Source organism: Didymosphaeria variabile, assembly GCF_027946475.1.
Source record: "Didymosphaeria variabile strain IMI 356815 chromosome Unknown scaffold_2, whole genome shotgun sequence".
NCBI lineage: Eukaryota > Fungi > Ascomycota > Dothideomycetes > Pleosporales > Didymosphaeriaceae > Didymosphaeria > Didymosphaeria variabile.
In genome coordinates, this window is record NW_026611621.1 from 4,358,864 (window position 1) to 4,382,896 (window position 24,033).

At 53.3% G+C, this 24,033-nt stretch overlaps 7 protein-coding genes across 7 annotated transcripts; 2 read left to right on the forward strand and 5 right to left on the reverse strand.

Annotated features, from left to right (window-relative positions):
* Positions 1 to 5,509: 5,509 nt before the first annotated feature.
* N0V89_003160 (uncharacterized protein) lies at positions 5,510 to 7,568 on the reverse strand (the record flags this gene model as incomplete). Its single annotated transcript, XM_056211962.1, has 2 exons — positions 5,510 to 7,322; positions 7,369 to 7,568. The coding sequence occupies 2 exons, from the start codon at positions 7,566 to 7,568 to the stop codon at positions 5,510 to 5,512; spliced, it is 2,013 nt and encodes a 670-aa protein (XP_056075435.1).
* A 666-nt stretch (positions 7,569 to 8,234) lies between these two features.
* On the forward strand, positions 8,235 to 9,425 carry N0V89_003161 (uncharacterized protein; the record flags this gene model as incomplete). Its single annotated transcript, XM_056211963.1, has 1 exon — positions 8,235 to 9,425. The coding sequence occupies one exon, from the start codon at positions 8,235 to 8,237 to the stop codon at positions 9,423 to 9,425; it is 1,191 nt and encodes a 396-aa protein (XP_056075436.1).
* A 3,847-nt stretch (positions 9,426 to 13,272) lies between these two features.
* N0V89_003162 (uncharacterized protein) lies at positions 13,273 to 17,094 on the forward strand (the record flags this gene model as incomplete). The annotated part of the gene is made up of 4 exons (XM_056211964.1): positions 13,273 to 13,467; positions 13,519 to 13,606; positions 13,659 to 16,370; positions 16,421 to 17,094. 4 exons carry the CDS (start codon positions 13,273 to 13,275, stop codon positions 17,092 to 17,094), a joined length of 3,669 nt encoding a protein of 1,222 aa, XP_056075437.1.
* Positions 17,095 to 17,323: 229 nt separating this feature from the next.
* On the reverse strand, positions 17,324 to 18,943 carry N0V89_003163 (uncharacterized protein; the record flags this gene model as incomplete). The annotated part of the gene is made up of 1 exon (XM_056211965.1): positions 17,324 to 18,943. One exon carries the CDS (start codon positions 18,941 to 18,943, stop codon positions 17,324 to 17,326), a length of 1,620 nt encoding a protein of 539 aa, XP_056075438.1.
* Positions 18,944 to 19,328: 385 nt separating this feature from the next.
* On the reverse strand, positions 19,329 to 21,521 carry N0V89_003164 (uncharacterized protein; the record flags this gene model as incomplete). Its single annotated transcript, XM_056211966.1, has 3 exons — positions 19,329 to 19,895; positions 20,574 to 20,884; positions 21,038 to 21,521. 3 exons carry the CDS (start codon positions 21,519 to 21,521, stop codon positions 19,329 to 19,331), a joined length of 1,362 nt encoding a protein of 453 aa, XP_056075439.1.
* Positions 21,522 to 21,566: 45 nt separating this feature from the next.
* N0V89_003165 (uncharacterized protein) lies at positions 21,567 to 22,768 on the reverse strand (the record flags this gene model as incomplete). The annotated part of the gene is made up of 2 exons (XM_056211967.1): positions 21,567 to 22,356; positions 22,764 to 22,768. The coding sequence occupies 2 exons, from the start codon at positions 22,766 to 22,768 to the stop codon at positions 21,567 to 21,569; spliced, it is 795 nt and encodes a 264-aa protein (XP_056075440.1).
* Positions 22,769 to 23,532: 764 nt separating this feature from the next.
* Positions 23,533 to 23,963, reverse strand: N0V89_003166 (uncharacterized protein; the record flags this gene model as incomplete). The annotated part of the gene is made up of 2 exons (XM_056211968.1): positions 23,533 to 23,640; positions 23,706 to 23,963. The coding sequence occupies 2 exons, from the start codon at positions 23,961 to 23,963 to the stop codon at positions 23,533 to 23,535; spliced, it is 366 nt and encodes a 121-aa protein (XP_056075441.1).
* Between the last annotated feature and the right edge of the window lie 70 nt (positions 23,964 to 24,033).

The window sequence follows — 24,033 nt, forward strand, 5'->3', positions numbered from 1 at the left end:
AGGGGACGAAAAGACGCGGCAGCCGTCATTGAGCTGTCTGCACAAGGTGCAGTCCGGAGATTGCAATGATCCAGTCGAGTAGACACGGCGGTCTAGCAAGACACGTCTCGAGCGCGCAAGAATCCGACGGGCGCTTGGTATGCAGCGTCCCTCGAGCACCCACACATCCAATTTCAGTTCTGCACGGAGCCGTCGACACGCACACCACACGACGCACACGAGCCGCCTGTCCACTGCCGCCTCTTTACCACGCGTCCGCTATTGCTGTCCATCTCGTTGCCATTGTAGGCCTCATTCCTCCTAGGAGAGACATCGAGTCGCGGCTTCCGTGCTTACGGGAAAGGAGGCAGGAGCGGCCCAGCGGTTGCCGAACGGGAAGGAGTGGGGCAGCATACGCCTACGGTCGAGTCCTCGGAACGTCACAGGGCACCGGCACAGAAGAAGAAAAGAGAAACATACCCTATACAACACAACAGATGGCACCGTCTGCACCGCTTGTCGAAGCACGAGGCTGTCGGAGGGTCGAGTGGGGGCTCTGGGAGGGCAGACGAGAGTGCAGCGTCTTGTGCAGCTCAGCGTCGCAGTGGCGGGAAAGAGGGAGAACAGTGAAGGCACAGAGGGTGTCTGTACGCTTCGTCTGGTCCTGTTTGGGAGAGAGTACGGTCGGGTTGGGGGAACCGAGGAGCAGGTGGCAGAGTTATAAGGAAAGACGGATGTGAAACGTTCAGCACTCCATCAGATCCTGTACTCGATGCTCCGACCGTGGTGAGAAAGGCGGATAGGGAGAGAGGGTGAGGGAGAGGTGAGAGGAGGAGGAGAAGTAGACGGGCCAAGGCTGGAATCACAGGCCAGCGGCGCCCAGGACCAGGCGGTGGAGCTCTTGTGGGTGCGTCGAGCTAAGCTGCATGCGCGCCCACGAGCAAGGAACCACCGGCGCCCCCTAACCAATCGACACCTAGTGCTCCGGTGTCGTGCGGCGTGCGGAGCAGGATGGCCTTTGTCTCTCTGTTGCATCTGGCAGAGAGCCAGGAACACGTTCCCTCTTCACGCGTCGCCCTGCCCACCTCCCGCGGCGCGCCTCGACGGGCCGTGGCTGCGTCTCTGTGCCCTTTGCAGCGTGGGACGGCGCACCAATACTGCGACCGCTGGCTGTGCTGCTGTCTGCATCGCGACCTGCGACACAGAGGGCGGCTACCACGGTGGATGAATCTCTGGAGAGATGGCTGGATCGCCGTACACGTATCTACACGTCCATGGATGGCGATTCCGGTCAGCCACTCATGCACCTACGCCAGCGCGAACACGCGACCCAGTCCTGGCCCTCCGGCGTTGAAACGAACTTGGAAGCCAGCTCGCCAAGCCCTGCTTTTGCCTTTAGGCACCGCCGCCGTCAGGCCTTCCCCAGCACATGCATGCAAACTGCGAGGTTCCCCTGGGCTCCTGAGCATCGTCATTTGTACGCTCTTTGTCGCCCGCCACTATCTACTGAGTCTACTCCTTTTAGCTGCGGCGGCGTATGGCCTTCCATCCCGCTCGACGCCGGCGCTGCACAGCAGTCGCATCAGAACGCGTCTACATCTTGTCATCTCGACATGTTTCCGTGGCTGGCTGGCCGGACTATCTGGTCCAGGCTGAGTGCAGGCCGCTCCCGTTGCTCCTGCATTGGAAATACTATAAAAGAAACCTGCTCGCTACCGACCTTTCAGCCGGGGTCATACAGTCACTCCTTACGCCGACCTTCCGCAGTTGCGTGAAGATCTTCCGATAGACGCCCTCAATTTCTCATTCTGTGGGACGGGCTGCGACTCTCTATGCTGACCATGCCTCACTCGCGTTGTATAATTGCTTTCCCACACGCAATCTCACACGTCGAGTCGCAGTCGCGTCCTTCTAGCTCGCTTCTCGAAATTGCCAATGCGAGCGATGGGCGACTCCGTGTGCATGGGGCGTCTCCTCTGTGCCGTTCCGGAAACACCATCCATGGCCGTCTCCCTTGCGGAGCCTCGCCACATGCGGGGGTTGGCATGTGTGATGAATTCACACTCATATCAAATACATATGCAGCAATTGTCCGTGGTTCATGTCACAATGGCCCGCGTCTGGCCTCCACAAATACACCTGTCATCGCCAGTACATATGCACATCACTGTGGTCCAAGGAAGGGACTCAGCCCTCGGTACTATAGTACGCGTCTTCAGCTGCATGCAGGACGCGGATCTTGGTTCTGAGGATAGGCGTCTTGCGATTTGATAGTTCTGCGGCGCTGATTCGGTGTCGGCCACGCATCGCCTGCGAATCCGAGAAATCGGTAAGCCTTAGCGCATCTCCCGCGCTCCCAACATGGCACCGAGCAAGCACTCCTCCAACGCTGCCGCCTCGTCCCCCTTCCTTGATTCGCCCCCGCGCATCAATAATGTCGTCTTGATGGCTGCTGCAGCTAGCCCGTAGCAGCCGGCGTCCGATGCGGCACTGCTTGCTAGCCACACCACTGCACCATCGACTGCAGCTCGTCTCGCCTGATCTCAGATTATGTCACAGTCGCGACCGCGAGCGCGTCTGCAAAGTCAAAGCACACGCGACACCGCGACGAAACTATGGACTCTTACTCTTTCCGACCCCGCCTCCGTGCATGCTGCCCGGTCCGAGGAGGAGCACGTCTCGTGTGCAGTGGACCCAATATGCGACCCGTCGGCGCTCCTTGCCTCGTCGTCGTCTTTTTGCACAGAAAATTTCGACGTCGTGCGGGGCCTTCAACAATGTCTGCCGTCGGTGTGACAGGACGTCAATTGTCTCCCAGAGCAACGAGGAAGGGTAGCGAGGTGTGGACAAGCGGGCGCCGTGACACGGGCGATTCGCACCGACGGCTTCCCTTCTGGTTCCTAGCGCTCCAGTCGCTTACGCTACAGGAGCGTGACACGGCCACGACATTGCTGCTCATCCTCACACAGCCGCAAGCAAACTGTTGACTGCATGATAATCACCGCTACGCCCGCTGCGAGGCTGCCGCTGCTGTCGCTGCACATTGAATGTCACCGCAGCTGCTGACGGGATCCTCCCAACACTGTGGCCTGCTGTCAGACGTCTACCTCCTTACCACACGCCCTGTCTAAATCAAGTAGTGAGCGTAGCAGACACGATAATCACTTGTTTCGAAGCATGTCGTGGCGGCTCCTGAGCGTCCGAGCTCCCCAGACCGGTGGCCCCACAGCGGTCCATGTATGATGGAGCCGGCGCCTTACGAATCATCACTCACACCCAAGTCAGTCTCCGCTTCATGTCTTGAAGCCTAACGAACGCGCGAGAAATGCGCGTTCCCGTCTCGCCGTTGGGATGCGCGTCAGGCAGAATGCATTTGCTGATGGCGTCGCAGCCCGGTGCGAGCCAATATCGAACCATTGAACCCCACAACGGCGGCATCAGCAGCCGTGGAAGGGCTAGCCGGCTTCCGTGGGCGTTTTCCAATCACGGATCTGTGACATCAACTCGGTCGCCGAAACTCTAAGCTGAATTGCTTGTGGCCTCATTCTTACATAGGAGGCTGCGATCTTACGGTCGCGGATCTAGGGTCATAATGCCACAGCAACCACCCGCCTATTTTCTTCTTTCATTTTTTACCTCATTGCGCGTTGCCGATCATCAGCGAACTGTTGAGGGGCCTTTAGTTTTTTCAGTGGATTCGTTTTACAAAACCCTTCATTGGCACAGCAACCGGGAGCCAGCAGGATGTCCCGCAGCAACCGCACCTCTAGTTCGAGGTCAATGCCCTCTATATAGCTATCGCTGCCTCGAAGAGTGCATGCACAAAGATGTGGATGCATGGATGGTTTCTCTCTGATTGAGATTTTCCCATCATATCCGATGCACAGTGCAGCCTGATGTCCCAACCGCCGCAACCCCCTTCGGCAGATTGCGTCAGAAGGACCCTTCGCCGGGCCTTCGGGACCCTCTCTGGATGTCCATCTACGACCCTGTTGCCATGGCTATACATGTGCCCCTCATAAGTCCCGATTTCTCAGCGGATTTGCCCGGTAGACAGCGCTTCGCACGCTACGGCCTCGTGTCGTCTCTGAGCGGTTCTCAGGGGCCGCGGGCGGCTTCTGCGGATGCCTAAACCTTGTCAATGCTTCATCGGAGATGCAAACTCATAGTACGAGTCAGATCGGGATGAATTGGACGATGGTGGTGGGTGTTGAGGAGGTGTCTGTGCTGTGAACCGAGGATGGCTGGGAGAGGTGCGGTTACGTGACGTTGGCGGGGCGGAAGAACAATTCTGCGACTCGCTTGCGGTGACGTTGATTGGTGCGTTCGGGGTGTCAGAGGATCAGGACTGCAACCAACCTGCACTCGAAGAGAATGTAGGCAAATAACATGCCGTCCAGCTTGCTTCCATGTTGATATATTCAGTGGCAGCAGAGTCGAACCTCTAGGCGTAGAGTTTCGCGAAGTGCCGCGATCACTGATGAAGCATGACCAGCCCATAACGTCCAGTGCGGCAAGTCACACGCAACAGATGTTGAGATATCTTCCGTCACTGGAACTTCGGGTCACTATCCCATCCAGAACTGTTTTCGCCCTCTCATTAGCGTTAAGACAGCAACGTACAGGGCGGTAGATGGTTTATAGTTCCATCTCACAATCTTCCACACCTTAACTTTTCCTCACACCCATTTCCAATCCCTTCTTCAGATATACATCCATCTCCATCACGTCTCGCCTCTTCCACACTCTTACATAACAGCGATTCAATATCATCCCCAGTCTGCCCCATCCCGAACAGCGTAATCCACAGTGTTGGAGGATCCCCGTTACTTCCATACTAAGCTCCGTTACTGGAGGTTGTTGATTATTTCAGCATTGCAGAGAATGAAACGCTTTCGATCCTCGAACAGAAGTGAGCATGACGATGGGGGAGTAATAGCAGCTAGCGGAAGAGCAGGCCACCAGGCACAGGTGGGTGTGCTAGGTAGGACCAAGCAGGGAAATGGTGAGAATTGAGATCATCAGAGCGAGGCGCAGGTCATTATTCTGTGTGGCGGAAAAGAAACGAGATGCAAATGATGTTCTGCGGTGTCTTTGATCTAAATATACACTGTGGATACATGGCGCACTCCTGATTCCTATGACAAAATCCCGCCTGTCGACGACCAGATGCCCTACCTATTGTTGCTACATCGTCATTTCGCAACACTAAAGCTCTACGTGAGCGGATATGCACGCGCTGCTCGGTGTCCTATTATTAGCCGCACTGTGGGCTTGGACAACCCTTCCAAGCGTAGGACATGGGTACCAGCGGTCGGTCATCGGTCTCCATATATTCCAAGCAAGACCAGCTGCGAAGTCCGTCTCACAGATTAAGATGGCTGAAGATGCTATACGATGTGCAGCAGCATCTTTGGAACAGTCCGCACTGAGGCTGTTCTCCACGCTCATCCTTGGACCTAGGCCGCTTCCTGTCCCGAAGCCTCGATGCGCATTCTTGCCATCTTCGATCTTCAAAAGCTCCACACGGTCAGTCAAAAGACCCGAACCAAATGTCGTCTTCCGGCCCCGCACCCTTCTCAATCCCTTGCGCCGCACACAAGCCCTTCACATCCTCCGGCAACGTCCACTTCGCAATCTCATCAGCCCTCGTGACGAACTGCATCAACAGACCAGCCTCATTATGCCAAGCAAGATGGCAGTGAAACGGCCACACCCCCGCATTGTCCGCAACGAATCTGATCAGCGTCCATCCAAAGGCTTCTACACTGGCCGTATCGCGACGCAGCGGATTCGCGAAGTCCAGCGTGTCGTACAGATCATCGGCGGGGTACCCGTGGCCGGAAGCCAACACAAAGAACTTGTACCCGTGGAGATGAAAAGGGTGATTTCCGTCGTCGAAGTTCTGGATGAGGATATCAATGGTGCGGATACCGGTTGTCTGGTACACGAGCGTATGCTTAGCATCGAAGCCAGTGTTGATGCCAAACGGATAAGAAAGGTAATACATGTGCGGCTCCTGCTTCCGTTCGTACGCATCGACAAGCGTGTTCAGCGTCGGATGGGACATGTTCGCGCGGTAGGAGCTGTCGTTGAGAAAGCCTCTGCTTAGGCGCCAATCTTTGATCTGAAAACTTGACCGCAGGTAGACTTGGTCGTCGGCTTTTTCGGGCGCGGCGATAGCGTCGACGGGTTTTAGGGCGCTGACGTTGAGGTCGCGGCATTCGAGCTCGATGATTTCGGGCCAGTCTTTGCTTTGGGGGGAGACGGCGAGGCTGGGTGTTTGGTATCTGATTATGGCGCGGACTTCTTCTTTCAGCTCGGGCTCTTCGTAGGCGAAACAGTGGGTGATCATGCGGGCTCTCATCCAGTATAGATCCTGCTGATCCTTGGGTGGGGGCACTACGATGCTGTAACGTTGCGCCGGGTTGATATTGAGACGGTGGATGGACTGTGGGTGTACGTCGGTGCCATCGACTTCTGTGAGGAAGAACTCATGTTCATCGATCTGGATTTGGAACTCGGCGAACGCTCCTACATTGATGAAGCGCAGTCGGGTATTATGCTCGGTCGACAGGTCAAAGAGGGTGTTCGACCTATCTACCGAAGAACAGTTGCGGTTCGGCAAGTCTGTGCAGTTGCGAGCGCCGCGTCCGTTGATCAATGCTGACTGCGGCACCGGCTCTTCGTTCTCGTTCCCGGGTTTAAGGTATTCCATGAGCAGATTCGAAGCCAAGTCGTAGTAGTGATCAGACACAAGGACCACTCGATCTTGCCCGTACGGTACTTTTTGCAGCCTCTGCTCCTCGCCTCCCTTTGCGTGAACGACAATAGGTCCTACGAGCCCATCCGAAGCTTGCATCGACATATGGCTATGGTACCAGTACGTGCCAGTTTGGCCAGTGATATTGAACCGATACGTGAATGACTGACCAGGGGCGATTGGGCACTGGGAGATGCCAACGGTTCCATCCATCCAGTTCGTTCCGTTTTGGAACATTCCGTGCCAGTGAACCGAGGTAGCGTTCGAGGCTTTGTTATGTACGTGAACTACAAGTTCATCGCCTTCGTTACATTCGATCAGTGGGCCAGGGAACATGCCGTTTATCAGCGTCATTGGTTTGTAGACGCCGTCCGGGTTTAGTTCATGCTCCGAGATTGTCCAGTCATACTCTCTAGTGACCGGTTCTGCTTCGAAGTTCCAATTGGAGTCGAGAATATAGTCTTCCTCGGGACGCAACTGAGCCTCAACAACCTCGTTTGAGGCACCATGGCTGCGAGACAGAAGTGAGTGTATTAGGAACCCAACTGTCCAAGCTGCAAGAATTGCGACGACGAGTATTCTGTGAAGTCAGAATCATCGATCACGATTGAACGTAAGCTACTCACCTCAACCAATGCTTCTTCACCCGTTGAGCAGTCGATTCCGAAGACCTGCCCTCAGATTCGCTCTTCGTTCCCAGCTCTTCAACGTCGGACACCTCGCTGTTCAGCTCTGAATCTTCTACACCTCCAAGGAGCCCTTCACGTTCTTCATCATGTTCTGCATCTTTCCTCTCGCTCAACTGGAACACCTCATGACGAGCCATGACACGTATAAGTCCTACAGTCCTTCTCTTAAGCAACCAAATCCGATCTTACGCCGCGGGATTCGCATCGGTTAGTAGCGTGTTCTAGCGCATATGCACAAGCTCCACCGCGATGTCGGATTGTGGTGGTGAGTACCGAACTGGACGGTTCTCACGAGAGCATGCTCCATTGATAGCCCTGGACGTTGCCACAGGCACTCGGCAATAGCGCACGTGCGGCGCAATCGAAGCTTTCTTGCCGGGGTGTCCGGAGGAGCGAAGGCTGAGAAAACATCCATGCCGAGACCCTTGGCAGCCATCCAATGAGGAATGGCGACCCAAACACGCCTTCCGCTACGAGAACCAAGCACGTACGACACCTTCCTACAAAAGCTTAACAGCCATGCACGCACCAGGGGCCCCCACCGCCTACAAGGTACATGTGCTATATACAATTGCCCTGATTCGCAGTTGCGCAAGGCATGCGCCGCCACAACGGAGATGATTGTCGGCATGCCATGACGCTCCTCGGAGGCGTAACCGGTCTGCTGGAAAACGTATAATAGGGTATACATTATTGGGGCTTGGCCCTGCACCTGCAGCGTAGGCATCGACTGCACTTCATTTATCAGTCGCGACTCGTGGTCTGTCCTTTCGTTCGTTCTGTGTTGGGCGAAACTGGTCAATATGGTTTCTTCGTTGCTCCTCTCGGTGTCGCTGCTCGCCAGCACTGCCGTTGCGGCCCCCAAGCAGCCATCCTACGGTGGTGGATACAAGACCTCGGACTGGGTGAAGGGCAAGGCTTTCGACCGTGTCGCCATCATCTGGCTCGAGAACACCGACTATGACCTCGCCATTGGAGACCCAAGCTTGAAGTGGTTGGCTAAGAAGGGTATTACCCTCTCCAACCACTTTGCGGTCACGCATCCTTCCATGCCAAACTATGCGGCCGCTATTTCCGGCGACTACTACGGAATCAACCACGATGATCTGACCGCGATCCCGTCCAACGTCTCGACCATCGTGGACCTTTTGGAGGCGAAGAAGATCTCGTGGGGAGCGTACCAGGAGGATATGCCTTACACTGGTTTCCAGGGCTTCGACTACAAGAACCAGCAGACAGGTGCCAACGACTACGTCCGCAAGCACAACCCTCCGGTCTTGTACGACTCTGTCGCCGACCAGACCAGCCGCTTGAACCAGATCAAGAACCTGACCCTCTTCCACGAGGAGCTCAAGGCGGATGCTCTGCCCCAGTGGATGTTCATCACTCCCAACATGACTTCAGATGGACACGACTCCACAGTAACCGTCGCTGGAACCTGGTCTAAGAACTTCCTCGAGCCGCTTTTGAACGACAAGAAGTTCATGAAGAACACTCTTGTCATCCTCACCTTCGACGAGAACCACACCTACACCCAGCAGAACCGCATTGTTGCCATTCTCCTTGGCGACGCTGTCCCCAAGAAGCTCGTCGGCACCACCGACAGCAACTTCTACAACCACTACAGCGAGATTGCTACCGTTCAGGCTAATTGGGGTCTCGACACCCTCGGCCGCTGGGACGTCGGTGCCAACGTGTTCGACTTCGTTGCCAAGAAGACTGGTGACAGCGTCAGGCAGTGGCACGGCCAGACTCCTCTTTCCCAAATGTACTGGAACGTCTCATACGCCGGCAAGCTCAACGACAAGAACACCTCCGTCCCATGGCCCGTGCCCGCTACCAAGTTGAACCACAACGGACGCAAGGTCGCTGATGTTGTCAAGAAGACCTGGGGCTCTCTGGAGAAGGAGTCCGCTTACACCACTGCTCTTGAGGTTCCAGACGGTCTCCACCCGGAGCCTGAGTTCACCCGCGCTCAGAAGACCAAGTGGTAGATGTGTACTTGATGACATATATGTAGATACGATCTTTTGAAACATAATTGTAGTTCGTAGTATATAATTGAGAATGCGTCCTAGCAATCTCATCCACCAAAATGCAGCTTGATGATGCTCTTGCAGTACTCTTTTTGACCTTGATGATATTGTTTCAAAGTCGTGCTTTTTTCGCATAATCGCCCTTGGGATTCGTGCTCATCTTAAATTAATAACAGATCAATTTCCACTTCCTTGTGCGCAAGATCAACAAATGTTCAACAGTGAAACACATTGAGTAGTGCCAATACCCGTGAACATTCACGCAACACCTGACCCACAGGTTGATTCAGACCATAGCCCTCCCATGTATGACATATTTCCCACATGGGAAGAGGAACCCACAGGGTGATCGCGTTGAGCGTCAACTCACCAAACTCACGACTCCATCAGTCACTAACAATGGCAAGCCCACACTTCCCAAGCAAAGACGCCTTCATCCGCCATGGTATCGTACCCGTAAACCTCGTCGCCACTTCGGACAACGAACACGCAGAATGAGCTATCTGTTCCCAACGCCTCCGCGCTTACAAAGAAGCAAAGTTGAGTACTTCAGTGACCGAGGCACCAGTCAGGCTTCCCTGCGGCCATGTCTTCGGATATCGATGTATCATATTGTGGACGGATTTGGAAGAGAAGAACACTTGCCCAGGGTGTCGGTGTGTGCTGTTTTCGTAGAGAAAACATGGATGGTCGAGGAGTCTGATTAAGATGTGTTTGATGAGCTTGATAATCTGGATGGTATACATGTCTCGCATGGCATCTCAATTGCGAAGATGTAAAGTTTAATGAGAAGAAGTTCGAATATGAGAGACGATAGACGTTAGTCCTTTGAAGGTGACGTATGAGATAGGCATGCCCTGCATATCATCCAGATGATCACCGCGCCTGTTTTGAAGCAAACCAATCTGTAGTGAGCGGCTGAAGCAGAACCCCCTTCCGGCCCTCACGTTCTGTCATCGAAATCATCCATATGATCATTGACCTCGTCCCGAATTCGAGTGAAGACCAGGCTTCGATATCGTGATGTTAAGGTGTTGTGGTCTTGTGAGGCTATGTTTTCCAAGGTAATGGGATCTTAGGGCGGCGCTTATAGACCGCACTGACCCTACAACGAGAACCTTATTTTGCACCTGGGCCCCAACCTCATTTCAGCCTTCTTTTCGTGCATAATGTCCCGGCCATCGGCAAACCCGACAGAACCGATGAGACAGTACCGAAGCTTACATGTATGGAGGCCTCATTTGCGTTCCGGCCTCTCGAAATTCGAAGATGCCACCGCGTTGAGCAGTACTTCCCAACCCCTTCGTCCAGCATTGCCCGCAACGGGACAAGGTTACCAATCGAGACAAGATAACCGAGGAGCGGCACGACCCAGTGGTTCCGCAAGCGTCTCTCCACACTCTACCGCACCTCATCCTCTTCTCGCTACTCCTTTGCGTGCCGGTGAGGAGAACTCGGACAACTGCACGTGGCTCAGATGCTCTCACGTAGACTAGGCGTTTCATCTCCCATGCAACCATCGTGGACCAGGCCTCTATCGCCGCGACAGTCCCGCATGCCAAGGAGGTGTTCACTGGCCCCCTCCACAACATCTAAGCCCCCGTCTACGCGATTGATTCGTCGAATCACACTCTTGCCAGTAACGCCAATCCCGGGAGGTTGAGCTACTTGGGCTCTGAATTTCAGATCTGCGCTACTCCTCTGCAGCGAAGAAGCCCTCATGGAGCAGCGCTATTCTTTTCCTCTCTCGAAGCATTTCCAAGGCGACCTCATTACCTCAGGAACATGGTCAATATGCATGAGCATGCGGTCAAGCTTGACCACCTCAGGCATTGACCGTGCCGCAGCCTCAGCCTCGACGACCGGGTATGAAGTTGTGTGATAACCCAGATGGGGGCGCCGCATGGGCGGTGCCCTTCCCGCGACCCAAACACTGCCTCCGCTTATGACATGGGTCCGCATACTGACCTTGAGATCAGGCCTAGGGGTGCTATTTTGGGGGCCGCAGGCCCCTTCCGTTGTTCTTCAAGTGCATGTCGCTTTCGCTCTTGAATTCTCTCACCTTGAGTGCCACTCGCTGCCTACGTTCGTTAATCCTTGCACGATGTTTAATCTTCTGCCCTTCGCGTTGTTGCTGGAAGTGTTTATGCATGTCGGCGCTTCACCTGTCAATGCAGCGTTCGAGGCGGCGCATCCAATGATCACACAGCGCGCTGAGTTGTTTATTCGAGAAGCACCAGCCTCTCTTGTGGGCTACTTTTACACTACGGATGGTGATGGCAATACCGTCAGTAAGTGAAAACATCACGAACGCATTAAGAAAGACGCTAAGGTACAATAGTCACTTCCTCTGATAAACCAGGCTCCGCTGCAACCTTCCGCGATAGCACTCTGGTAGATTGGTGCTCGGACGACTCATCATATATGTCGAATATATGTCCAACGGCATTTTGGACATCTTGCGATGGCTCTACACTCAAATCGGAGGGTGGTTCGACATCTTGCACTTCAATCTGCGATTATGATATCATATACACCGCAGGCACATCAGACTCCAGCTCGCTACGATGGTACCACTGCATGGACCGCTCCTACCTCCTTTTCTATCGCGAACAGCCCTCGGGCACTTTGATAGAAGACATGACCACCACCGACTCATCTTCGACTGAGACCTCCTCCTCCGAAACATCCTCCGAATCATCCTCGGATTCCTCATCTACCGAAACCACCACCAATACCGCAAGTCCCGCATCGTCAGGCTCATCGGTCGCATCGCGGACATCAGACCCCACAGAGTCGTCCACCCCCCACGGCCGAACCAGCAAAAGAGAAAGAAGCAAGCAAAGCCTGGATTGCAGGCGTGGTAATCGGCATAGTCGGCCTCCTTGCTGTCGCGGGCATGGGTTTTTACCTTTGGAGGCAGAGACAGCAGAAGCATGCGTATGGTCCTGCTCCGCAAGGCCCGTCGCAGGCACAGATGCAGCCCGAATACCCACCACAGCAGTCCGCATACTATCCTCCACCTCAACAGACATATGGGAATGGTCCGAGTCCGTATCTCCAGCCTGTGTCGCCAAATATGAGCGCATATGATGCGCAAGTGGCCAAGCCACAAGAGGGTACAGCGTATGGAGGGTACGCGCCACAGCAGTATGGCGGTCCGCCACCGGGGGTGGGAACGGTACAAATGCCACAGGCGAGTCCGCAGGTGCAGCCGCAAATGGCGGCTAATATGCATGAGCTGCCGGAGCTGGCGCCGTCATCAGGGCGGAGATGACGGGAAACGAAGAACTTGTTGAAGATACTGCAATTTTGCGAGCGTTCTGAATTAAACATGATACCATATTTATTCTTGTAGTTTGTTCTGGATACGCATTTGAAGTAAGAAGAAGCTAAACAACAATCCCGGTTTGGGCTCTTCGAGAATAGTACATGAGTGCTTAAACACTTTGCGACATTAAGCAGGGAAAGTGCATGGTGTAGGCAAAGGGACGGCTGCTTATCTGGTACCAGAAGAGTTCCACATCTTCAGCTTTTAGGCCATCTTTGTCCCCTGCATAGTTACTGGTCATACTTCCCAGACAAAACTATTGAGTATTCGTGATCGCGCAACATACTCAGGTCTGATTTTGCAAAACATGTGTACCTGCAAACACTCTCTGCGAGTTTCTCAAGTTGCTAGGTTGGGTCAGGTGACAGGGCGAGTGAGCGCACGGACCGTCGTGTGTTTGTTTACGATGCGCTTGCCGTCCGAAGCGAGCCTCGACTACACCAGCATCATCTTGACCCCACGTAACCGCACAACATGGCGAGCGACGACGCCAAAGAGAACATCGCAGACGGACTGGTCGCCGGCTTGACTTTCAAGGCGCCGTCCGATCCATCGCCGAAGAAGTCGCGCAAGAGCAAGACGCGTAGCAAGAGCATTGGGCCTAGTGGGCTCAGCGACCTCGAAGAGAAGCCGTCTATACTCAAGGAGAGCAATGGGAACAGGCGCAAGGTATGCCCAAATTTGCACGTGGCAATATCAAGTAGTGCTAACAGCGCGCAGTCTGCCTTCATTCCCGCAGTCAAGTCAATCCTGGTGTCGAACGACATCGACGAGAAGAAGCGGCGCGAAGCACGTCGCAAGTCGCTAGGTAAGTGCGCATATCGACGGAGCAAGAAAAGCGGTTGCTGACAGAATTGTAGCACGGCGACGCGTCTCTTTTAACCCGGAAGCAACACTGCACAGCTGGGACGTGGTAGCATATGCGCGCGATGAGACATCTTCCACCGTATCAGACGCGACGCGACGAGCGTCCTCTGTAGCGCAAGAGCCCGCGCACCCATCTTCAGACGCCGAAGAGCCTCCGTCTACGCCACCAGAGCGCGTCGAGGAACCAGAACCCGAAGTCGGATCGTCGCCTGCCAACCAGCGAGATGCGCACAAGAAGAAGAATCGCCGCAGCTCGGGCATCCCGCCAATGAACTTCAACAACCCGGATGACATCGACTCCTCCAGCCCTTTGATTGAAAACACATCTCCTGCAAAGGATACACCGCAAGACGATCTCGAAGAGGCGCCCGAGGACAACGATTCACAGAGCAGCGCACGCCTAGATGCTGCACTACGACAGGCTTCTCAACTTGCAGGCACCCAAAAGCTAGATCTGGACAGTGACGAAAACATGTCTATGGTTGGGGCGGATGATGAGATTACAGCGTCATTCAAGCCGTGGATCCAGAAGGACCAGCAGATGACTTTCAAGGACCAGGAAAATGACGACCCTTTTTCGAACTCTCCTACAGGCTCAGATGAGGGTGGAGAGGAGGATCTGAGCATGGACATTACACGCGCTGTTGGCAAGATTATTGCTCAGCCAGAGCCTGAGAGCCCCGGCTCGGATGACATGAGCATGGACCTTACAACAGCTATTGGCAGCATCAAGGAATCATCATCCAAGGATTTACCTAACCGCAGGAAGAGCCTCAAGCGCCGCGTGTCTATGCTTGAACCCTCGCGGGGTAGCCCAGCAAAGCGACCATCAAGCCGGAGGACTAGTCTTCGCTCCCAAACCATTGCAGAAGATATCTCAACGGACGACCAGACCATGGACTTCACTGTGGCTATTGGAGCCATCAAGAATGAGCCTATGCCGAATGTTCAACCACCTTCTAAGAGAACTCGTGCAAGCATAGACAGCTCACTTGGAGATCAAACCATGGATTTCACTGTTGCGGTAGGCAATATTAAAGACATGAAACCGGCTATGGAAGAAGGCGCTTTGGAAGAAAATGAACCAGACGAAGAGGACGAGGATATGGATATGTCGATGGAGTTCACAACAATAGTCGGCCCCGGCATTAAACGCCTCGGCAAAGTTCCGAAACAGACAGAGGATGAAGCTGTGACTAGCCCAACTCCGGTCAAGAGGAACGTTTCTACGCCCCAGAAGTCACCCAGGAAGTCGCCAGGCCGACTAAAGTACCCAGATCTGACCGCAGCGCTATCGGAGAGCGCACGGAAGGCGCCCAAGATAACGCCGTCCAAGTCGCCTCGTCAGCCCCGTCGTAGTCTCAATATTGCTACCCCGGAGATCAAGCCTGTAAAGCAGCGTATTGAGGACTTTGAGCCTTCGCCATTTGTACGAAGAACGCCGCAAAGTGCTGCAAAGCCCACAGACGTCGCTGTCACACCTACCTCACAGCCGCGAAATGCGCGTCTGGTCGTACCCGACGATCCTATCGAGGCCCCTATACTCAATGAACGACGCTCATCTTTATCTAACGTTCAATTTAGCCCCCTCGCTCAAGTAGCTGAAGAACCAACGCTCCGGAGCACCGCTATACTGTCGAACAACATCAAGCTCCTTTCGACACCCAGGAAGCAGACACTGACCTCTCCCGTCAAGCGAGGAATGACCCCTAAGAAGTCGCAGACCCCACAGAAGGAGGCAACACCGAAGCAGAAGACGCCGACCCCGAAGAAGCGAACTCCTAGAAAGAGCCTGAGCCCCAGGAAGAGGGTAGTATTCGGGACCGAGCCCGAAGTCGAAGACAAGGAAAACGTGCCCGAGCAAAATGTTGATGAAGATCTGGACGATGCTGAGCGGATCTCGTTGCAAGAATTCCTGGAACTGACGAGAATTCGGTTCATGGAGGTGAGCGCAACCAAGCGTCGACATACTACTGCACCTGCGGCATTCCACGATAAGGAGATCGAAGAGGAGGAACCGTCGCTCGATCAATACGTAGTCGCTGGCGCGTGCACGATTCCTGAGTTCGACTTGTATACGCACGCCTGTCACGAACTGAAGAAGTTCATCTCAAGTGGCCGAAGCTTCGTTCGGACTTTAGAAGAGAACGTGGAGGAAGAAAATCCCTTGCTCTTTTCCGAGTACCTTACAGCACCACCCGATCAACGTGCGATAATGGACAACCAGTTCAAGAACTTGAAGACCAATGCTCGTCTCGAGGCTCGTGGAGAGTGGTACACATGGAGGACTAATCTGCTTCGGGATCTCAAGTCTATGCTTGTGAATACTATGCATGGGTTCAAGCAGGACGAGTCCGTCATTGCAGGTCAAGAGCAGCTTCTGGGTGAAGCTTTGCCTCCTCTGCAGGAGATGCAGGAGCGGCTGGACAGAGAATGTCGACAGCTACAGCAGCGGCATGATGAGTTGAACAGCTGTAATCTTGAAGAGCTTGAACAGGCACGAGATCGACTGGTCATCGTAGACACCGAGTTGGAAGAGAAACGTCAGCTTGTTGCTGAGATGCAGCAAGAACTTGCCGATAAAGAAGCACGCATTGAGGCTGTAAAAGAACGCAAAGTCGAATGCATCGCAGAGACCAAAGCCGCCGAGCGTGTACGAGAGGAGTATCGTGGATGGTCAACTACTGAAGTGAATGGGCTCCATGGTAAGCGTCCCACACTGATCATCAGTTTCATCTTGCTGACTAGTCTCTAGCCAATGTCACTGCGCTCGAGCAGAAGCACGGATGGAGCATCACTGCCGCTTCTGGAAGCATGATCACTATGACTTATATGAACGACCTCGAACTCTACTTCCAGCCATCTGCTTTCGCCACCGGTGCCGAATCTCCCAACGCGTCCATCTCGTTAACATACGTTGGCGATTCGGCGACTCCACACCCGCGGCCACTGACCACTAGCAAGCGTTTCTTCCTCCAACTCATACGTGCCCATCTGCACTGCATCCCCCAGTCACAGACCCGCGTCAAGGATCTCCTCGACGTAATCAAGAATGGCTGGGCGACCGCATCAGCTGTCGTGGAGGGCGTACGTTGGCTGGATCACAGCTACATCACCGACGAGTCTATCTTGTCAGATGAACGCATGGCTGTCTCATCTAACATGCTTCTCCCTACACTGCAGACAAAGGTGAAAGTCACCTTCGAGATTGGCGTCAGTCTCTCGTCCGTTGGGGTAGATACAGAAGTTGTTGCCAAGGCAGAGGTCGTCTACGGTGAGAAGTTCAAGACGGAGAGAATGGGTGCGTATCTGGAGCATATTTGTGGGGCCAAGGTCAAGCAAGAGAAAGACATGTCGATCTGGGCCGATGCGTGCGTGGAGCTAGTAGAGAAGCTGAAGGCTACGGGAAGGAAGGGCGAGAGGGTGTAGGGTGCTGTCTCGTTCAATTTCATCGAGCCGTCCGACGACCTGGGCAGATTGGGACACGCTGTTGTTAATGAGTCATGATTTACGAATGCCTGACGGTTGGCGTTATTGTTCTTAGGACAGTCCATATTCTCGGCGCGGAATCACACTTGTATAATATATATGAGCAATTGTCACATAACAATCCTTGACCACTGTTCCATTTTGAGCGGCTATCTATTCTTCACCAGTGTCATATCGGTATCCTATCCCCGACCGAAAGCCAGAATGCGCACCTCTTTTCTAACTGATCCACATTGCCGTTGGCTATCTCGCCGCTGCGAACTACGAACTGCTTCCCGTCCTTTAGAGACGGCACTCCGACTACACTGCTATTTGTCACTTTATGCGCGTTCGGGTCTCCGGTTTGCACAAAGGATGCCATAGCCCCAGCGTAGGCGTCATACGTCAGCGGATCAGACGTCTGCACCGCATTCACCTGGTTCCAGTATATCGTGTCCGACGCGTGCTTCGCAGGCGAAATGGTATATTCCATCAGAGAGCCCTTGCGGGCGGAGACAGAGAGCCAGTATGCGGGACAAGCGAGTTGGAGGTCCCGGTAGATGAGGCCGGCGCGCGTGTACGATGTGTTCCAGGTAATTTCCTCAGCGGTCCCGTTCTCCGGATACAACATCTTCAGTTTCTGGATGTCAGCCCCGCGGAGACCGGGAAGATATCCGGCGAGCCAGGCATTGAAGCCGGCGGTGCTGGAGTTGAAACCTCCTGAGCCCGAGGCACTGTTCAGACCTGGAGGGATGAAGTTCTCGCCTTCGTGCAGGTTGTAGCTCGTCAGTAGGAGCTCTGCGTTAAGCGCTTTGTGCTTTATCGCGGTAGTGAGCGGGGTGGTGAGAAACGCGTCGTCGATTACGGGACCCCATGTGAAGCTGCTGGTCGTGTACTGGTGGCTTGTCGACAGGTTCAGACTCACGTCGCGGAGCGTCTGGACGTCTACGGTCTTGAGGCAGGAGATTTCGTCCTGGACGCCGGCGCAACCTACACCCTTCACTACGGCTGTGTAAAGCGCTTCGTTTTCGGAGCTGTCATAGCGGTATGTTTTGGGCCAATAGGGGGAGCTGCTCATTGCTTTTTGGAAGAGGTTCTTCCCGCGGTTGCCGGTTGCGATGGTTTGAGCGACGACGCTGCCTCCACCTGCGCTCTGTCCCCAGATCGTAACGTTTCTGGGATCGCCGCCGAAAGCCTTGATATTCTTTTGTATCCACTCCAGTGCTGCTCGCTGATCTAGTAAAGCGGTGTTTAGGTCTGTGTCTCTGTGCTGTGCGATTTTCTTGCCCGATAGGAAACCGAAGACGTTGGTGCGGTAGTTGCTGTACACGACTACGTAGTCGTTCTGCTGGGAGACGTTCAAGACTGGAAAGCCGGAGGGCGGGATGGAGAAAGACGCGCTGCCTTGGATGAAGCCGCCGCCGTAGAATGTCAGTAGCACTGGGCGGAGTCCTTGCCTGGATCCTTTGTTGGATGGCGTCCAGGGCCGCGAGTAGACGCCGAGGTACAAGCAATCCTCTGATCCATTGACGGTGCGCTGGGGACACATGTCAAACGCTTGATCTGTGTTGTAGGTGCCATTGGTGACTGTTGCTGGAGGCTGGGGCGCGCGGAAGCGGTTTTTGCCTGCTGTTGAGGCGGCGAAGGGGATCTTGCGGTAGTAGGTGAGGTTGTAGGTGGAGCTGTAGGCGCCGCTGAATGTACCGTATGGAAGTTTTACGGTGGGGGCTGTAACCGGCGTAGGGGATGCGATGATGAGAAGAATTGAGGACAGCAAGAGGAGGAGACGGGCGATGAGTGGGAGCGCCATTGTGACGGACTTTGGCAACCTACCACACACTGAGAATTCATGTTGTGAACGATATAAGGCATGTTATATAACAATCGGCGTTATGCGGGCGTAGAGCTGATTTAGCCTCTTTCTCCGCATGGTGACCTTCAGTCCGGGGTCGCGGGGCAGCAAAACCTGGAGAACGACAAGCCGTGACGATTGCGTTTCCTCGCTTCGGTATATTTTCTACCGAGCCACACGAAGCTAGCTAAGATGAAGGTCGACTAAGGAGGTGGCCTTCGGGCCATGGGAAGGTTAATTGAATTATTCCGGCGCCTGGAGATACGCGAGGAGCTAACTGGGTTAAGGCTGGAGCAAACCGAACGTGCCGTGAATGTCATGGACCAAGTTCTTAACGTACTCTTTAATACTTCTTCTCTTCAATTCTCGTCTTCTTCTTGAACCCCAGACCAACTAGAAACGCAATTCGAACAACTGTCACAAATCCCGTAATCGCAATCGTACCCCACTCCTCCCACCTAATCGCCCCAACGTCGAGTCTTCCTTGCGCACCCAAAGCACCGTATAGACTGCCGAAGAGCGTAAAATCCGTAACCAGAATGCCAAACTCAAACATCTTCCAAATCTTCACATCGCTAGTGTATCGCAACATGAAGACCATGAGAAACGCCATCATGATGAAGGCTCCGCTGGCTTGCGTCAGCAGAACGGTAATGGGCGGCGTAGGAGTCGCGTAGAGTGATGACCGTGGGAATGAAGACGCAAGTATGGTTTCAGGATCAAAGATGTCCATGTATGCGCCGCTCAGAGCAATCAGAGGGTCGATCGAAGTGAAAAAGATGCGGTAGAAGGTGGGTATCGGATCTTGATCTCCATGGTCTTGGAACATGCTGCTGCTTTGGGGTGCGTAGACAGTTGACGTTTCGAGCTTATAGATAAGGCTCTCGTTTATGGCGTAAGTTTCGAATGGCTGCGAATGGTCGTTAAAAATCGGAAATGTATAACGCGGGGAACGCTAGCACCTAAACGGGAAAGGGCAGATGTGCTGCTTAGGCCATCGCCCGCTGTGAGATCTCCCTCTTCAGTCAACTCGCGTTTCCTCGCTCTAGCACTACCTGGGCTCTCTATGGACTTGAGATACCAAGCACTGTGTACCCAAAGATCCCTCAGCTCTGCTGGTCGCCGTACACGGTAATGCCGCCAACACATCCGCCCAAAACCCTCTTGGCAATGGCTCGCTGCCTGCGCATCGGTTCAAGACATTCCAGGCAATCGCAGTGGAGACGTCAAACAATTAATTCTTGGATTCTTTCGAAAAGAACCCTAGTTGTAGGTATCCCATCGACGAATGAACCATATCATTTTATACGAGATTCCTGAGAATCAGTCAGTAACGATCCTACAATACTTATTATTATATCCAGAGCCTAGTGTTCTCCGAAGTGGACACCAGTAATTATCCTTGCTGCATCGATGTTCTCGCTAGCCCATATGTGCCTCTCGCGAGCATGATCCGCTCAGCACCTCTATTTCTTTTTGTAGTCTTGAGAAGTGCCTTTCTTCGGAGGTTTGGGATTTAAACCTTATCAGAGTTGACAGCAACAAGCGAAAGGTAAATTCCACATGCAGCAAATATATACGAACTCACGCCGAAAGCACCCTGAATGTCCTGCTTGTAGTACGCCCATAGAACCCCAAACAAGCTAACCAAGATGAATACCACGACCATAGTAAGCGTGATGAGTCTCCAGTTCAACCCTTCTTGATAGTATATCCCCCAACCTTCAGCAGGCTGACCAGCTTTCCCATGAAGTTCCCCACAGATGCGCCGAGGTAGCTGGTCCAGTATCCAGGTGTCATTCTCATTGACGCAGGAAGGATCATTGAAGAGATGGGCTAGGTATTGTGGATCGACTGGTGGCCATACTGAGGGCGGTCCGGGGATGCAGCGGTACTCAGCTTGCGTAGCAGGTTCGACCCGGTTTTTGGGCGGGATGCATTCGCATGTGGATGATTGCCAGCATGGATTATGATGTCGCACTTCTACACTGCCACCTGAGACACGGATATTATCAGCACGAATGCAGCATGCACATGAATTGGATGATTTACCCAATGGTAGCCGGAACTTGACGAAGAAGATCCCTCTTACTTCGTTGAGCGAAGGGACGAATCTAGTGCGACCCCAGCGTCGCGAATGCTTGTCACGCATGAAGGTGAACAGTGTGCGATCACAGGTGGCGCTTTCAATACGATCCTGAGAAAGCGACTTCCGGAAGCGATTGGCGTGCATACACGATAGAAGATGCAGCATTTGTTGCTGTGATGCATTGCCAGGCGCAAGAGAACATATTTTCGCCGCTGGACCATTGCTATGTTGAGGTAGTGAGCTTGGAGTTTGGTCTTTGAATCTTGATGCGAGCTTCAAGAGACCGCTAGTGATCAGGGACTTCAATTGCTGGTACATGACCTTTGCCTTACTTATGCTTTCCGGATCCGGAGCTTCGATTACTGTGACTCTGGATCCGACAGATCGTTGCATCCGGTCCACAAGATCCATGATACCCTTCTCCCGTACTTCGAATACGTCACTCATAAAGGGTTTGTTGCATCGCTGTCACACCTTAGCAAAATTCATCACTCATTTGGGTCCACTCACACATTTCCATCTCAACTGCACTTTGCGAACAACTGCAAGGGTTCTGAACGGCTGTGGAGAGCTTTCCAAGATGCCTTGTGTCTTCTGTAACTGACTCAGAGTTTCGTCATCGTGCAATAGCTTGAGGACATATTCGATTCGTTCATGATTCCCAGTAAAGATCCGGTCGAAACCACCTTCTTTGATATCAACCAGTAAAGGCTCTGGTGCAGATCCCTTTGCGGACATATGTACGAGCTGGTCATCCGGCCGTCTTGGATCTCCCGCCCTGAATCCGGTTTCAGGACCTTGGTTCCGTGCTGATAACACAAATCTCTCAAGACGCTCGTGAAACTTTCCAAGCGCTTCACTCTTTTTCAGAAAATCGATGAATGCGAGAAAATCCGCAAACACAGTCTCGCCAAACACCTCTATTAGTTCTTCGTCGTTAGGGCTCTCTTGTTTCGCATTATCAGTACTGGCGCTCTTTCCCTTCACATCGCCCGCACGCAGAGGTACAGGAAGAGATTCCCCAGATCTCAAGACAACGATCTCAGCCAGCACCTTGGCTTGATGCGAAACAAGACGAGCACCTAGGTGCTCTGTTTGATCTTTTGCTTCATTCTTGAGGTCCTCGGCACATTGTTTGAACAAGCGTTTCAAATGCCGTACCAATTTGGCAAGTCCTATGGCCGGGTGTCTCAGACCAAGCAGATATAACCCTTGCGACTCTTTGTGGAAAACCCGAGCCACCTTCTTGGTGGCTGTGGCTATCTCATCTGCCGTAAATCCGCTGTGTCTTGAAAAGTCCGTTACTGAGGAAGTAATAGATCGTACGGGGAAGACGGTACTGGCGTAGGAAGATACCACTGAAGGATTCTTTCGTGGGATAGTAAATAGGAATTTACCACTGTACAAGCATATCTTCCTTGCCCGGTGTTCCGCATCGTTCTAGCGCTGCACTGCAATTTCAAGGCTCCCAGAACTTCGAATTGACTGTATGAAATATTTCTGCTTCGAACTATTGTATGCTTCATTGTGGCCTGTCTTTTGGCCTGTCTTTTGGCCTGTCTCCTGGCCTGTCTCCAATTCTTCATATATAAACCTTAATTGCTTGTCTTCTTGAGCTGGAGTTGTGTATGACGGAGGGCTCCTCGACCTCCAATAACGCTGATCGAACGAAGAAGATCCTTCAGTGACGGCATGTGGCCGTGAAAAGACACGTCTAGACGAAGAGACTCCGTCAAAGAATGACCTTATAGCTGAAGCCTCGAGTTCTTCCCAGTTATCTGGATAAAATGAGTCGTCGATTGATGGAATTCGGTTACTAACGTCGTGAAATCGCGGATCGTACGGTTCATCATCCCAAGATATCAGATCCCGCCATTCCTCTTCCGACGAAGGCTTTGAAGAACGCGACACTGTCGTAGGCATGGCACGAAGGTGATAGAGAACACTCCGTATGTCAGGCAGCATCGACACGGCTGAAGTTGGTGTTCATCAATTCGCCTTGCAGGGTACCCTGCGCCCGTTCGCCTAATCTGCCAATGCCATCAGGATCTTGGTTGTCTATGTATGCACTGCACACTGTAGGATATAATTGTGAGAACTATCAAGAACTGCCTTCACTCGTCTTTGACCCTGGGATAAATGCATTCTTGGCAATAGCCATACAAATCTGCAACACATGCTGTGAGTCTCTCTGGAATTTTCCTAACTTATCCATCAAAAGTGGCCGAAGCTTAGCCCCATCGTCGTTCTGCCGCCTCCTCTTGTTGAGGTACGTTGCATCCCAAATCGTCGCGTAATTTTGACGGTTTCCCCGCCAATGCGCAGAACCACACGATGCAGAACCGAAGAGTTACGGCGCAAGTGTAGTAAAGCTTAGCTTCGCTGACAAGTGGTATTGACTTTGGAGTCACGCTCCCGTCTGTGAACAGTGGTGGACGTCCCGATCCTCATTAAGTCATCACGCAAAAGCCGGCGTCACATAACTCGTGATAGCTTTTAGAACGTTGCCGTCGTTGGCGCGTAGAAGTTCGGTCGCTTTGGGTTTGGGAAGCTCAAGCTCCGACATCTGGATTCATATCAGCACTCTTGCTCCTTTTGCTTCCTAGACTCGCACAACATGTGAGAACATACCAATAAGTTCACATCGCTCGCCTCAATCTTGACCGCCTTCTTCTGCGCCTCTCCACCCTTGCCGTCCTTCACACTCAAATTCTTCATCGCCTTCTCCACAGCCTTGGAGTCCACCTCTTTCTTTCCTGCTTCATCGTCTCCCTGCGCGTCCAAACTCGAAAGTGCAGCGGCAGCTTTGCGATCTTCGGCGCCGCCGGTGGGGGCAGGGGCGTCCGAGGCCCCTTCTTGGATGTTGGAAGGTTGCGGTTCTTCAGCCATGGTAGATTGAATTGGTTGAACGGGTGTTTTGGTGTAGGTGTGTGGTTCCGCGTGAATGCTCACGAGCAGG